This window comes from Coregonus clupeaformis, chromosome 19 (genome assembly GCF_020615455.1).
Source record: "Coregonus clupeaformis isolate EN_2021a chromosome 19, ASM2061545v1, whole genome shotgun sequence".
In the NCBI taxonomy this organism is placed as follows: domain Eukaryota; kingdom Metazoa; phylum Chordata; class Actinopteri; order Salmoniformes; family Salmonidae; genus Coregonus; species Coregonus clupeaformis.
Genome location: NC_059210.1, coordinates 37,707,185 through 37,724,487, shown reverse-complemented (window position 1 = coordinate 37,724,487; position 17,303 = coordinate 37,707,185). Strand labels below are relative to the sequence as shown.

The 17,303-nt window shown below is 44.0% G+C and overlaps 1 protein-coding gene across 1 annotated transcript in view; it reads left to right on the top strand.

Annotated features, from left to right (window-relative positions):
- The first annotated feature begins 15 nt into the window (after nt 1-15).
- LOC121532153 (nuclear factor of activated T-cells, cytoplasmic 3) overlaps nt 16-17,303 on the top strand; it is a 43,921-nt gene continuing 26,633 nt past the window's right edge. The window contains exons 1-3 of the mRNA XM_041837902.2: nt 16-425; nt 12,058-13,255; nt 13,675-13,837. Coding sequence (XP_041693836.2) covers nt 338-425; nt 12,058-13,255; nt 13,675-13,837 — 1,449 coding nt within the window. The 5' untranslated portion in view covers nt 16-337. The remainder of the gene's footprint in view (nt 426-12,057; nt 13,256-13,674; nt 13,838-17,303) is intronic.

Below are 17,303 nucleotides of genomic sequence, written 5' to 3'. Positions count from 1 at the left end.
AACGGAGCTGTCTGTCAATGCTTTGTTTGTAATATGGAAGTTTAGTGAGTAGACTGACGGCTTCTTCATGGGTCATCAAGAGTAACTACGGACAAACTATTGTCTATGCGTCATTTTTATTTGCATAACTGAACTGGTAAAGTATCGAGAGATTATAACGTCGTAATAAATGTCGTCTGAAGGGGACAAGCATTTTGGAATCGCTTCAACTATTTACAACTTCGGATAGGCTTCTTGTTGCTATAAATAGTCAAAACAAAAATTATTTCCTCCTTATATCGTTAACATTTTGAATGCAGTTTTGAAACAACGGCAAAAAACCCACTCGTCAGACCGAATGAGTACTGTCAATTTTAGCGGCAATGAGGAGCTGGACTTCAGACTTATTTTCGGGGAGGACGCGCAACAACAGCTAGGCCCCGCAGGTGAGTTCTCTATATCTTTTTTTTGCAACATTGTAGTCGCTGTATTCTCCAAAACAGTAATATAATGTTATAAAGTTAACCATTCGGTGCCAATTTACCGTTTTGCCTTGGCTACCTGACGCTATCTGGTCCTGGAGCCAAAGTAGCCGAACTACGAATGTAGGCAGCAGTCATTGACCTACATGTGTCGGCTACTGTCTTGTAGTGCAGGGTTCCCCAACTGGCGGCCCACGGGCCGAATTTGGCCCGCGGGTTATTTTATTTGTTGGACATAAGACTGTAAAAACACCAGCAAATCAGCTCCAAGTGATTTTAATTTTGGAAATATTTTCCAAAGTACTCATAATAGAGATATATATGTGTGATCATATACAAATGTAAGCAAGGTTTGAAATGATTATGTTTTAGTTAAATATATCTGATCTACAAATTATTTGCAATTATGTTCTGGTCTCCTGACCATCCTCTCAAGAAAAAATCGGCTAGTGGCTGAATCTAGTTAATTATCCCTGTTGTAGGGTAGCAATTGTAGCCTAATGAACCTAGACTGTCAGATTGAGTTGAAAAAGCATTTACTTTTTATATCTTTAAATGTGTAGGTTACTTAGGCAACATGAATGTTTTGAAAGTTCTGTCTAACACTTATAACACACTTACAGTACCAGTCGAAAGTTTGGACACATTTTACATTTACATTTTAGTCATTTAGCAGACGCTCTTATCCAGAGCGACTTACAGTTAGTGAGTGCATACATTATTATTTTTATTTTTATTTTTATTTTTTTATACTGGCCCCCCGTGGGAATCGAACCCACAACCCTGGCGTTGCAAACGCCATGCTCTACCAACTGAGCTACCTCCCTGCCAGCCATTCCCTCCCCTACCCTGGACGACGCTGGGCCAATTGTGCGCCGCCCCATGGGTCTCCCGGTCGCGGCCGGCTACGACAGAGCCTGGATCACACCTACTCATTCCAGGGTTTTTCTTTATTTTTACTATTTTCTACATTGTAGAATAATAGGGAAGACATCAAAACTATGAAATAACACATTAGGGATCATGTAGTAACCAAACAAGTGTTAAACAAATCAAAATATATTTTAGATTTTAGATTCTTCAAATATCCACCCTTTGCCTTGATGACAGCTTTGCACACTCTTGGCATTCTCTCAACCAGCTTCATGAGGTAGTCACCTGGAATGCATTTCAATTAACAGGTGTGCCTTCTTAAAAGTTAATTTGTTGAATTTCTTTCCTTAATGCGTTTGACCAATCAGTTGTGTTGTGACAAGGTAGGGGGGGTATACAGAAGATAGCCCTATTTGGTAAAAGACCAAGTCCATATTATGGTAAGAACAGCTCAAATAAGCAAAGAGAAACGACAGTCCATCAGTACTTTAAGACATGAAGTTCAGTCAGTCCGGAAAATTTCAAGAACTTTGAAAGTTTCATCAAGTGCAGTCGCTAAAACCATTAAGCGCTATGATGAAACTGGCTCTCATGAGGACCACCACAGGAATGGAAGACCCAGAGTTACCTTTTTTTTAAAATTTATTTTATTTAACCTTTATTTAACCAGGTAAGCCAGTTGAGAACAGGTTCTCATTTACAACTGCGACCTGGCCAAGATAAAGCAAAGCAGTGCAATAAAAACAACACAGAGTTACATATGGGGTAAAAAACATAAAGTCAAAAATACAACAGAAAATATATATACAGTGTGTGCAAATGTAGCAAGTTATGGAGGTAAGGCAATAAATAGGCTATAGTGAAAAATAATTACAATAGTATTAACACTGGAATGCTAGATGTGCAAGAGATTATGTGCAAATAGAGATACTGGGGTGCAAAAAGAGCAAAATAAATAACAATATAGGGATGAGGTAGTTGGGTGGGCTAATTTCAGATGGGCTGTGTACAGGTGCAGTGATCGGTAAGGTGCTCTGACAACTGATGCTTAAAGTTATTGAGGGAGATAAGAGTCTCCAGCTTCAGAGATTTTTGCAATTCGTTCCAGTCATTGGCAGCAGAGAACTGGAAGGAATGGCGGCCAAAGGAGGTGTTGGTTTTGGGAATGACCAGTGAGATATACCTGCTGGAGCGCAGACTACGGGTGGGTGCTGCTATGGTGACCAATGAGCTAAGATAAGGCGGGGATTTGCCTAGCAGTGATTTATAGATGGCCTGGAGCCAGTGGGTTTGACGACGAACATGTAGTGAGGACCAGCCAACAAGAGCGTACAGGTCACAGTGGTGGGTAGTGTATGGGGCTTTGGAGACAAAACGGATGGCACTGTGATAGACTACATCCAATTTGCTGAGTAGAGTGTTGGAGGCTATTTTGTAAATGACATCGCCGAAGTCAAGGATCGGTAGGATAGTCAGTTTTACGAGGGCATGTTTGGCAGCATGAGTGAAGGAGGCTTTGTTGCGAAATAGGAAGCCGATTCTAGATTTAACTTTGGATTGGAGATTCTTTATGTGAGTCTGGAAGTTGAGTTTACAGTCTAACCAGACACCTAGGTATTTGTAGTTGTCCACATACTCTAGGTCAGACCCGTCGAGAGTGGTGATTCTAGTCGGGTGGGCGGGTGCCAGCAGCGTTCGATTGAAAAGCATGCATTTAGTTTTACTAGTGTTTAAGAGCAGTTGGAGGCTACTGAAGGAGTGTTGTATGGCATTGAAGCTCGTTTGGAGGTTTGTTAACACAGTGTCCAATGAAGGGCCAGGTGTATACAAAATGGTGTCGTCTGCGTAGAGGTGGTTCTGAGAGTCACCAGCAGCAAGAGCGACATCATTGATATACACGGAGAAAAGTGTCGGCCCAAGAATTGAACCCTGTGGCACCCCCATAGAGACTGCCATAGGTCCAGACAACAGGCCCTCCGATTTGACACACTGAACTCTATCTGAGAAGTAGTTGGTGAACCAGGCGAGGCAGTCATTTGAGAAACCAAGGCTATTTACTCTGCTGCAGAGGATAAGTTCATTAGAGTTACCAGCCTCAGAAAAGGACACCAATAATAAGAAGAGACCTGCTTGGGCCAAGAAACATGAGCAATGGTCATTAGACCGGTGGAAATGTGTCCTTTGGTCTGGAGTCCAAATTTGAGATTTTTGGTTCCAACCGCCGTGTCTTTGTGAGACGCGGTGTGGGTGAACGGATGATCTCCGCATGTGTATTTCCCACCGTAAAGCATGGAGGAGGTGTTGTTATGGTGTGGGGGTGCTTTGCTGGTGACACTGTCTGTGGTTTATTTAGAATTGAATGCACACTTAACCAGCATGGCTACCACAGCATTCTACAGCAATACGCCATCCCATCTGGTTTGGGCTTAGTGGGACTATCATTTGTTTTTCAACAGGACAATGACCCAACACACCTCCAGGCTGTGTAAGGGCTATTTTACCAATAAGGAGAGTGGAGTGCTGCATCAGATCACCTGGCCTCCACAATCCCCTGACCTCAACCCAATTGAGATGGTTTGGGATGAGACGGACCGCAGAGTGAAGGAAAAGCAGCCAACAAGTGCTCAGCATATGTGGGAACTCCTTCAAGACTGTTGGAAAAGCATTCCAGGTGAAGCTGGATGAGAGAATGCCAAGAGGTGTGCAAAGCTGTCATCAAGGCAAAGGGTGGCTATTTGAAGAATCTCAAATATAAAATATATTTTGATTTGTTTAACACTTTTTTGGTTACTGCATGATTCCATATGTATTATTTCATAGTTTTGATGTCTTCACTATTATTATTATACACTGCTCAAAAAAATAAAGGGAACACTTAAACAACACAATGTAACTCCAAGTCAATCACACTTCTGTGAAATCAAACTGTCCACTTAGGAAGCAACACTGATTGACAATAAATTGCACATGCTGTTGTGCAAATGGAATAGACAACAGGTGGAAATTATAGGCAATTAGCAAGACACCCCCAATAAAGAAGTGGTTCTGCAGGTGGTGACCACAGACCACTTCTCAGTTCCTATGCTTCCTGGCTGATGTTTTGGTCACTTTTGAATGCTGGCGGTGCTTTCACTCTAGTGGTAGCATGAGACGGAGTCTACAACCCACACAAGTGGCTCAGGTAGTGCAGCTCATCCAGGATGGCACATCAATGCGAGCTGTGGCAAGAAGGTTTGCTGTGTCTGTCAGCGTAGTGTCCAGAGCATGGAGGCGCTACCAGGAGACAGGCCAGTACATCAAGAGACGTGGAGAAGGCCGTAGGAGGGCAACAACCCAGCAGCAGGACCGCTACCTCCGCCTTTGTGCAAGGAGGAGCAGGAGGAGCACTGCCAGAGCCCTGCAAAATGACCTCCAGCAGGCCACAAATGTGCATGTGTCTGCTCAAACGGTCAGAAACAGACTCCATGAGTGTGGTATGAGGGCCCGACATCCACAGGTGGGGGTTGTGCTTACAGCCCAACACCGTGCAGGACGTTTGGCATTTGCCAGAGAACACCAAGATTGGCAAATTCGCCCTGTGCTCTTCACAGATGAAAGCAGGTTCACACTGAGCACATGTGACAGACGTGACAGAGTCTGGAGACGCCGTGGAGAATGTTCTGCTGCCTGCAACATCCTCCAGCATGACCGGTTTGGCGGTGGGTCAGTCATGGTGTGGGGTGGCATTTCTTTGGGGGGCCGCACAGCCCTCCATGTGCTCGCCAGAAGTAGCCTGACTGCCATTAGGTACCGAGATGAGATCCTCAGACCCCTTGTGAGACCATATGCTGGTGCGGTTGGCCCTGGGTTCCTCCTAATGCAAGACAATGCTAGACCTCATGTGGCTGGAGTGTGTCAGCAGTTCCTGCAAGAGGAAGGCATTGATGCTATGGACTGGCCCGCCCGTTCCCCAGACCTGAATCTAATTGAGCACATCTGGGACATCATGTCTCGCTCCATCCACCAACGCCACGTTGCACCACAGACTGTCCAGGAGTTGGCGGATGCTTTAGTCCAGGTCTGTGAGGAGATCCCTCAGGAGACCATCCACCACCTCATCAGGAGCATGCCCAGGCGTTGTAGGGAGGTCATACAGGCACATGGAGGCCACATACACTACTGAGCCTGATTTTGACTTGTTTTAAGGACATTACATCAAAGTTGGATCAGCCTGTAGTGTGGTTTTCCACTTTAATTTTGAGGGTGACTCCAAATCCAGACCTCCATGGGTTGATACATTTGATTTCCATTGATCATTTTTGTGTGATTTTGTTGTCAGCACATTCAACTATGTAAAGAAAAAAGTATTTAATAAGATTATTTCATTCATTCAGATCTAGGATGTGTTGTTTAAGTGTTCCCTTTATTTTTTTGAGCAGTGTACAACATAAAAAATTGTGAAAATAAAGAAAACCCCTTGAATGAGTAGGTATGTCCAAACTTTTGACTGGTAGTGTATATAAAATACCACACCAGTGTTTTATGATTACACTGTAATCAATGTGCATAACACACCAGCCATTCTGAATGATGTGTAGTTTATTCAGTGGTTTAAAGTACTTAAGTAAAAATACTTGAAAGTACTACTATCTGTACCAGACATAATGGGACCCATCTCATCCAAAAAGTTGACTCAAGTTCACCAAAAAGCACCTGGAAGCAACTGGATGATCATCAAGACTCTTAGAAGAATGTTCTATGGACAGATGAGTCAAAAGTATAACTTTTTGGAAGACATGGGTCCAGGCAGGTAGCTTAGTGGGTAAGAGCGTTGTGCCAGTAACTGAAAGGTCGCTGGTTCTAATCCCTGAGCCGACTAGGTGAAAAATCTGTCGATGTGCCCTTGAGCAAGGCACTTAACCCTAATTGCTCATGTAAGTCGCTCTGGATAAGAGCGTCTGCTAAATGACTAAAAATGTAAAATGTAAATGTAAATTATGCCTGGCGAAAACCAAACACTTTATTCCACAGTAAGAACCTCATACCAACAGTCAAGCATGGTGGTGGTAGTGTGATGGTTTGGTGATAATTTGCTGCCTCAGGACCTGGATGACTTGCCTTAATAGAAGGAACCATGAATTCTGCTCTGTATCACATAATTCTACAGGAAAATGTCAGGCCTTCTGTGAGCTGAAGCTGAAATACAGCTGGGTCATGCAGCAAGACAATGATCCAAAACACACAATCAAATCTACATGAAAATGGCTAAAAAGCAACACATTTGAAGTTTTGGAATGGCCTAGTCAAAGTCCAGACCTAATCCCAATTGAGATGTTGTGGCAGGACTTGAAACGAGCAGTTCATGCTTAAAACCCCACAAATGTCACTGAGTTAAAGCAGTTCTGTATGCAAGAGTGGGCCAAAATTCCTCCACAGCGATGTGAGAGACTGATCAACAACTACAGGAAGCATTTGGTTGTAGTCATTGCAGCTAAAGGTGGCACAACCAGTTATTGAGTATAAGGGGGCAATTCCTTTTTCACACATGGGAATTGGGTGTTGCATAACTTTGTTAATTACATAAATAAAATAAGTATCCATTTATTTTATTTTATTTGTAAACTCAGGTTCCCTTTATCTGATATTAGGTTTTGGTTGAAGATCTGATAACATTCAGTATCAAAAATATTCAAAAATTGAGAAAATCAGGAAGGGGGCAAATACTTGAAGGGGGCGTGGATCAGAAAACCAGCCAGTATCTGGTATGACCACAATTTGCCTCATGCAGTGCGACACATCTCCTTCGCATAGATTTGACCAGGCTGTTGATTGTGGCCTGTAAAATGTTGTCCCACTTCTCTTCAATGGCTATGCGAAGTTGCTGGAAATTGGCGGGAACTGGAACACGTTGTAGTACACGTGGATCCAGAGAATACCAAAAATGCAGAATGGGTGACATGTCTGGTGAATATGCAGGCCATGAAAGAACTGGGACATTTTCAGCTTCCAGGAATTGTGTACAGATCCTTGTGACATGGGGCCGTGCATTATCATGCTGAAACATGAGGTGATGGCGGCGGATGAATGGCACCATAATGGGCCTCAGGATCTAGTCACGGTATCTCTGTGCATTAAAATTGCCATCGATAAAATGCAATTTTGTTTGTTGTCCGTAGCTTATGCCTGCACATACCATAACCCCACCACGCCCATGGGGCACTATGTTCACAATGTTGACATCAGCAAACAGCTATCCCACACAACACCACACATCTGCCAACTGCCCGGTACAGTTGAAACCGGGATTCATCCATGAAGAGCACACTTCTCCAGCGTGCCAGTGGCCATCGAAGGGGAGCATTTACCACTGAAGTCGGTTACGATGCAGAACTGCAGTCAGGTCAAGACCCTGGTGAGGACGACGAGCATGCAGATGAGCTTCCCGGAGACGTTTTCTGACCGTTTGTGCAGAAATGATTTGGTTGTGCAAACCCACAGTTTCATCAGCTGTCCGGGTGGCTGGTCTCAGATGATCTCACAGGTGAAGAAGCCGGATGTGGAGGTCCTGAGCTGGCGTGGTTACACGTGGTCTGCGGTTGTGAGGCCGGTTGGACGTACTGCTCACTAACAGTAGCTCAATTGGAAGAGCATGGCGCTTGTAACGCCAGGGTAGTGGGTTCGATCCCCGGGACCACCCATACGTAAAAATGTATGCACACATGACTGTAAGTCGCTTTGGATAAAAGCGTCTGCTAAATGGCATATTATTATTATTAACAGGGATGTAAGCTAATTTGTGCACAACATTTGAGAGAAATAAGCTTTTTGTGCATATGGAACATTTCTGGGATATTTTATTTCAGCTCATGAAACATGGGACCAAAACTTTACATGTTGCGTTTATATTTTACTTCAGTATACTTTTTACTCCAAACATTTTCTCTGACACCCAAAAGTATTCTTTACATTTTGAATGCTTAGCAGGACAGGGAAATGGTCCAATTCACACACTTATCAAGAGAACATCCTTTGTCATCCCTACTGCCTGTGTTCTGGCAGACTCACTAAACACAAATGCTTCATTGTAAATTATGTCTTAGTGTTGGGGTATGCCCCTGGCTATCCATAAATAAAATAAATACAAGACAATTGTGCTGTCTGGTTTGCTGAATATAAGGAATTTGACATTATTTCTACTTTTACTTTTGATACTTAAGTATATTTTAGCAATTACATTCACTTTTGATACTTAAGTATATTTAAAATCAAATACTTTTTAGACTTTTACTCAAGTAGTATTTTACTGGGTGACTTTCACTTTTACTTTAGTAATTTTCTATGAAGGTATCTTTACTTTTACTCAAGTATGACAATTGGGTACTTTTTCCACCACTGAGTTTATTACACAGTTATAACTTGCACTGATACATTGGATTATATCTAATCAGATCCTGGTCCAGTTAAAATTTGGACAGCACTGACATGCAAAATCCCAGTGGCTCAATATACACTGAGTGTACAAAACATTATGAACACATTCTCTTTCCATGACATAGACTGACCAGGTGAATCCAGGTGAAAGCTATGATCCCTTATTGATGTCACTTGTTAAAGTGGCAATATGTAACTTTTTGGGCAACCTGGCCAAATTCACATAGAAATGTGAGTTATAGATCTTTCATTCTACTTGAAAGCAAGTGTAAGAAGTGGTAGATCTGTTCTATGTGCACTATTTCTATGCTTCCTGTTCTTAAGTTGTGTTTTTGCGTCTTTTACTTTTGGTTTTGTACACCAGCTTCAAACAGCTGAAAATACAATATTTTTGATTATCGAAAATATATTTCACAGAGGTTTAGATGGTACAATGATTCTCTACACTATACTATCTTATTTTGTTACATAAACTGAAATTAGGCGAACTAGAGTTTTAGCAACCAGGAAATGGCGGAGCGAGTTCTGCATAGTGCACCTTTAAATCCACTTCAATCAGTGTAGATGAAGGGGAGGAGAAAGGTAAAGAAGGATTTTTAAGCCTTGAGACAATTGAGACATGGATTGTGTATGTGTGCCATTCAGAGGGCGGGCGGTGGGGGATGCAACTCAATATTAGGAAGGTGTTCTTAATGTTTGGTATACTCAGTGTATAACTATGTACTTTGTAGGATAAAATACTATTGTATTGACAACTGCCCGTTTTGCCATTTTATTGGTCTTGCACAAAGATAAAGATTTCAGCAGCAGTTTTCAGGAGAAAGGTACTCAAAAGGGGTCAAATGCCAGGGACATTGGGGTATGAAAAGTGAAAGGTGATATCTATTGAAATGGAAGAGCATAAAGCATAATGACAGCCGCCCCCTCCCTTCTTGCCATCAGCCCTTCTCTTGTCTGTTTCCTTCCTTATTTCTAACGGTTGTAAATGGCACCCGCAGCTTATTCAGGCGCCAACACGCTCTACCACCCAGCCAGAGGGGCCGCCGGGCCGGTGTTGCATCAGATAATATTTATATTCATTACATTCATTGCATTTGCAAATAATTGTTTTATGTGCTCCATATCAAGGCACAATCAGCCATTTGACCTTTCACCCTCTTTGCATTTTGCGTGCAGACCAGACCAGAGAGAAACAGTGTGTGTGGGTGTGTGTCCTGTGTGAAACGGTTTATTAGTAGTAGGCTGCTTCTAATGCTGCTGCTTCTGCTCTGTTGACAGCTGTGAGCACATACAATTGTGTGAATTAGCCTGGCGAGTGCTGATGTTAATCTATATATCGCCATGCCACAGTGGCCCCTGCCAAACAGGTCAGTCTCTAGTCTAGTCTTCCCCACATTTGGTAGAGACTCTGCACTGGCATTTATGACAAACCTTTCCCAGTGAGTTATCCTATGGATGACTGATCTAGGCTGTTATAGGACAGGTGAAAATAGAGAGTAATACATTGCCTTGCAAAAGTATTCATCCCCCTTGGCGTTTTTCCTATCTTGTTGCATTACAACCTGCAATTTAAATGGATTTCTATTTGTATTTCATGTAATGGACACACACAAAATAGTCCAAATTGGTTAAGTGAAAAAAAAAAATATATATATAAAATATAAATAATGGAAAAGTGGTGCGTGCCTATGTATTCACCCCCTTTGCTATGAAGCCCCTACATAATATCTGGTGCAACCAAATACCTTCAGAAGTCACATAATTAGTTATATAAAGTCCACTTGTGTGCAATCTAAGTGTCACATGATCTTAGTATATATACACCTGTTCTGAAAGGCCCCAGAGTTTGCAACACCACTAAGCAAGGGGCACCACCAAGCAAGCGGCACCATGAAGACCAAGGAGCTCTCCAAACAGGTCAGGGACAAATTTGTGGAGAAGTACAGATCAGGGTTGGGTTATAAAAAAAGATCAGAAACTTTGAACATACCACGGAGCACCATTAAATCCATTATTAAAAAAAGGAAAGAATATGGCACCACAACAAACCTGCCAAGAGAGGGCCGCCCACCAAAACTCATGGACCAGGCAAGGAGGGCATTAATCAGAGAGGCAACAAAGAGACCAAGGATAACCCTGGAGGAGCTGCAAAGCTCCACAGCAGAGATTGGAGTATCTGTCCATAGGACCACTTTAAGCCGTACACTCCACAGAGCTGGGCTTTACCGAAGAATGGCCAGAAAAAAGCCATTGCTTAAAGAAAAAAATAAGCAAACACATTTGGTGTTCGCCAAAAGCCATGTGGGAGGCTCCCCAAACATATGGAAGAAGGTACTCTGGTCAGATGAGACGAAAGTTGAGCTTTTTGGCCATCAAGGAAAACGCTATGTCTGGCGCAAACCCAACACCTCTCATCACCCCGAGAACACCATCCCCAGAGTGAAGCATGGTGGTGGCAGCATCATGCTGTGGGGATGTTTTTCATCGGCAGGAAACTGGTCAGAATTGAAGGAATTGGTGGAGAATGATGGATGGCGCTAAATACAGGGAAATTCTTGAGGGAAACCTGTTTCAGTCTACCAGAGATTTGAGAGTGGGATGGCGGTTCACCTTCCAGCAGGACAATGACCCTAAGCATACTGCTAAAGCAACACTCGAGTGGTTTAAGGGGAAACATTTAAATGTATTGGAATGGCCTAGTCAAAGCCCAGACCTCAACCCAATTGAGAATCTGTGGTATGACTTAAAGATTGCTGTACACCAACGGAACCCATCCAACTTGAAGGAGCTGGAGCAGTTTTGCCTTGAAGAATGGGCAAAAATCCCAGTGGCTAGATGTGCCAAGCTTATAGAGACATACCCCAAGAGACTTGCAGCTGTAATTGCTGCAAAAGGTGTCTCTACAAAGTATTGACTTTGGGGGGGTGAATAGTTATGCACGCTGAAGTTTTCAGTTATTTTTTTTGGTCTTATTTCTTGTTTGTTTCAGAAAAAAAGTATTTTGCATCTTCAAAGTGGTAGGCATGTTGTGTAAATCAAATAATACAAACCCCCCAAAAATCAATTTTAATTCCATGTTGTAAGGCAACAAAATAGGAAAAATGGCAAGGGGGGTGAATACTTTTGCAAGCCACTGTAGATCAGAGAATAATGATTTGTTTGTCTGTTGTTTGTTTGTCTGTTCCTCTGTCTGGACTCTGGAGTAATACAGGGCACAATGGCACTGTTTGAATCTGCTGTGCTCTAAAGACTAGACACTTTGCATTGCAAATGAACAACCCTCTCAATTTGCCTACTTTCTTTCTATACCCAGCTGGTCCAGACCCTGATGACAGCACGCAATACTACACCACTCAGCCTATTGGCCAGTCCCAGGATGTACAACAGAGTCACCAGCACCATCAAGCTGTCTCTAACCAGGCTCCTCTGCAGGCCCATGGTAACTACCACCCCAGCTCCAGCTATGAAGTTCACAGTTCCAGATATAGTCCCATGGGACACCACCCCAAGGCGTTCGACTGCCCAAGCATCCAGATCACATCCATCAGTCACAGTCACCAAGAGCTGGGCTCCAGCCAGGATGCCGTGCTCATCAGCGGGGCAGACGGCGGGGGGGAGTGCAGCCGTGAGCCTTCCTCATCCAGGGACCACCTCTACCTGTCCCTGGACCCTTGTTACAGGGACTCATCTTCCCTGAACCTCAGCCCCTGCAGCAGCCTGTCTTCCAGGAGCTGGCTGTCTGACATGTCTTCCTGCGAGTCCTTCTCCCACGTGTACGACGACGTGGAGGCTGAGCTAAACGAGGCGGCCGCCCGCTTCACCCTGGGCTCCCCGCTGGCCTCTCCCCTGGCCTCCCCTGTCTGCTCCCCACAGGGCCAGGCCGCAGGGGGATTCGGGGTAGAGCTGTGGCAGCAGCAGTACTTCATGAGCACCCACTCCCTCTCGCCCCGCCAGTCCCCTCGCCAGTCGCCCCACCAGTCCCCTCGCCAATCGCCCCGCCAGTCCCCCTGTCACTCCCCGCGCAACAGCGTCACAGATGAGAACTGGCTGAACCCACGTCCCACCTCCAGGTCCGGCTCAAGGCCCACATCCCCTTGCGGGAAAAGACGGCACTCCAGTGCAGACGTCCACTTAGCCTCCCCCTCCCCCTCCCCACACCACTCCCCCAGTCCCACACCGGGTCACTCTCCCAGGGGCAGTGTGACAGAGGATACCTGGGTGGTTGGAAGCCCTGGTGCCATGGGGGCCCTCCTGTACAGCTTCCCTGAGGTAGACGTTCCCTCCAAGACCAGGAGGACCTCTCAGCAGGCTCACATGAGTCTATTGCAAGCACAGGGAGATTCAGGGCAGGGGCTGGAAGACCAAAGAGCTGCTTTGCCTTATCTGGACTCACCTGCAGAGGAGTCTGGGTCTACTCTAAAACAGGATGGCCTTTTTGAAGAACTTTTTCTCTCGGTTCCCTCACACTTCACCTGGAGCAAACCCAGACCTGGCAACACACCCCTTTTCAGGTTTGTTATTCATAATCACATCGGCATCAATACTCACATGCGTGCTTCATCATGTCAACCACTAGTTGAAAACATGTTGTCATTTCCCCGATCACTCAGTATGGTGCAGACATTGTACTACCATAGCAACCCTAGCAAGGCAAAGGGTCAGGAGAGCTTAACTAGAGGTGAAGAACAAAACACCAACCCCCATGGTATTTTTAACACCAAATCTGAATGACTGTATTTTTATGAGAAAGAACGTCTGGGTCATATTCATTAGCGCACACACGCTGTAGAAAAACGTAGCAAAACGTAGCTAAAATAAATACATTAAACATTTCTTATTGGACAAGTTCAGGTAGTCCCTCCCTGTTTCAGTCTGTTTTCTTCCATTTGCTGCCTAATTAATACAGCCCTGTGTTGTCTCCCCCACCCAGGACCTCGTCCCTGCCCCCTCTGGACTGGCCCCTTCCCAGCCAGTTTGGCCAGTGTGAGCTGAAGGTGGATGTGCAGCCGCGGGGCCACCACAGGGCCCACTACGAGACAGAGGGCAGTCGGGGGGCCATCAAGGCTGCCTCAGGAGGGCACCCTTTAGTCAAGGTAAAAAGCAAGTATTTCACAAAATCATGACACCAGACCTGGATTCAATTAGTATTTTCACTTGGCAAGCTCAATCTAGCACAGCTAAAGTATTTAGACACATTCTATTTAAATCTATTTAAGTCTGCATGACAAATGTATGTATAGAGGGTCACTGTCAGGCTCTTACCTATAAGATCAATATGATCACTGTCAGGCTCTCACCTAGAAGATAAATATGATCACTGTCAGGCTCTCACCTAGAAGATAAATATGATCACTGTCAGGCTCTCATCTAGAAGATCAATATGATCACTGTCAGGCTCTCACCTAGAAGATAAATATGATCACTGTCAGGCTCTCACCTAGAAGATAAATATGATCACTGTCAGGCTCTCATCTAGAAGATCAATATGATCACTGTCAGGCTCTCACCTAGAAGATAAATATGATCACTGTCAGGCTCTCATCTAGAAGATCAATATGATCACTGTCAGGCTCTCACCTAGATCAATATGATCACTGTCAGGCTCTCACCTAGAATATCAATATGATCACTGTCAGGCTCTCACCTAGAAGATAAATATGATCACTGTCAGGCTCTCACCTAGAAGATCAATATGATCACTGTCAGGCTCTCACCTAGAAGATCAATATGATCACTGTCAGGCTCTCATCTAGAAGATCAATATGATCACTGTCAGGCTCTCATCTAGAAGATAAATATGATCACTGTCAGGCTCTCACCTAGAAGATCAATATGATCACTGTCAGGCTCTCATCTAGAAGTTCAATATGATCACTGTCAGGCTCTCACCTAGAAGATCAATATGATCACTGTCAGGCTCTCACCTAGATCAATATGATCACTGTCAGGCTCTCATCTAGAAGATGAATATGATCACTGTCAGGCTCTCATCTAGAAGATCAATATGATCACTGTCAGGCTCTCACCTAGAAGATAAATATGATCACTGTCAGGCTCTCATCTAGAAGATCAATATGATCACTGTCAGGCTCTCACCTAGATCAATATGATCACTGTCAGGCTCTCACCTAGATCAATATGATCACTGTCAGGCTCTCATCTAGAAGTTCAATATGATCACTGTCAGGCTCTCACCTAGAAGATCAATATGATCACTGTCAGGCTCTCACCTAGAAGATCAATATGATCACTGTCAGGCTCTCATCTAGAAGATCAATATGATCACTGTCAGGCTCTCACCTAGAAGATCAATATGATCACTGTCAGGCTCTCACCTAGAAGAACAATATGATCACTGTCAGGCTCTCACCTAGAAGATAAATATGATCACTGTCAGGCTCTCACCTAGAAGATCAATATGATCACTGTCAGGCTCTCATCTAGAAGATCAATATGATCACTGTCAGGCTCTCACCTAGAAGATCAATATGATTACTGTCAGGCTCTCACCTAGAAGATCAATATGATCACTGTCAGGCTCTCACCTAGAAGATCAATATGGTTGTGCTATTAATACACTGCAAACTTTGAGGCTCTCCAAGAGATCAAAGCAAAACAGAAAATGGTTAAAACTTTATGCCTGGTTCGCATAACAAGTTGTGTTTTGATTAACTGCTGTTTGCAGTTCCATTGTAACCTTGAAGTGTCAATCAACGTGTGATATCCTGAGATATTAAAGGAAGTGTTACATTGAATTGACTATGTATGATAAGTTGAGTAGGCGTTTTGTTCAATTACTCACTGTTGTTGCTTGAATCTGACATTTATTTAACAATGTTATCAGAGGTTTGTGAAGGTTGTTGATATACAGTATATTAGGTTCAGTAAATATGGGGGTAGCGTATTCAAACCCAACCAACTACAAAAGCACTGGAGGCACTAATCTCATACTGTACAGCAAAAATATACAGAGCTCCTACCTCCCACCTCGCTCTCTTTCTCTCTCGCTCTCTCAGTTTATTGACATTGCATTATGTAAACGATTGATACATGGTAACCCTCAGACAGACAGCCTGTTATTGTACACTAACAGCGCTTCATTTAACACAGGACCGCGCAAGCATGTGTGTGTACGTGTGAGCTTTATGTTTAGTGTATTCAGAAATGAGAGCCAGAGTCCTTAAGTTCTTAACATGTTTGACCACATCAAGCATTGCCTTGGAAATTATAACTCCAGTAAACAACTACACTGTGCTGTGAATCACTACATGAGAGAGGTGGGATCTAAGGTTTATATGAATAACAACCCACTACACTCTAGAGTATAGTCACTAAATAGTCTCTCTAAATAGTCACTCTAAATGCATATACACCAATAACCACAACCACACCCTCTGATCCCTCAACATTTGAAGTAATCTGGGCTCGGGGTGTCACACCATGGGTATCACCAGAGCCATGGCTCAGGGTATCACCTAACATCTAGCAGAGCACTATTTGCCAGTGGACTGTAGTGAGACTGTATCACCTAACATCTAGCAGAGCACTATTTGCCAGTGGACTGTAGTGAGACTGTATCACCTAACTTCTAGCAGAGCACTATTTGCCAGTGGGCTGTAGTGAGACTGTATCACCTAACTTCTAGCAGAGCACTATTTGCCAGTGGACTGTAGTGAGACTGTATCACCTAACTTCTAGCAGAGCACTATTTGCCAGTGGACTGTAGTGAGACTGTATCAACTAACGTCTAGCAGAGCACTATTTGCCAGTGGGCTGTAGTGAGACTGTATCACCTAACTTCTAGCAGAGCACTATTTGCCAGCGGACTGTAGTGAGACTGTATCACCTAACGTCTAGCAGAGCACTATTTGCCAGTGGGCTGTAATGGGACTGTATCACCTAACGTCTAGCAGAGCACTATTTGCCAGTGGGCCTGCAGTGAGACTGTATCACCTAACGTTTATCAGAGCAGTTTTTGCCAGTGTGCTGTAGTGAGACTGTATCACCTAACGTATAGCAGAGCAGTATTTGCCAGTGGGCTGTGGTGAGACTGTATTACCTAACGTTTAGCAGAGCACTATTTGCCAATGGGCTGTAGTGAGACTGTATCACCTGACGTCTAGCAGAGCACTTTTTGCCAGTGGGACTATAGTGAAACTGTACCACCTAACGTCTAGCAGAGCACTTTCTGCCTGTGGCCTGTAGTGAGACAGTATCACCTAACGTCTAGCAGAGCACTTTTTGCCAGTGGGCTGTAGTGAGACAGTATCACCTAACGTCTAGCAGAGCACTTTTTGCCAGTGGACTGTAGTGAGACTGTATCACTTAACGTCTAGCAGAGCACTTTTTGCCAGTGGGCTGAAGTGAGACCTTATCACCTAATGTTTAGCAGAGTACTATTTGCCAGTGAGCTGTAATGGGACTGTATCACCTAACATCTAGCAGAGCACTATTGGCCAGTGGGCTGTAGTGAGACTGTATCACCTAACTTCTAGCAGAGCACTATTTGCCAGTGGGCTGTAGTGAGACAGTATCACCTAACGTCTAGCAGAGCACTTT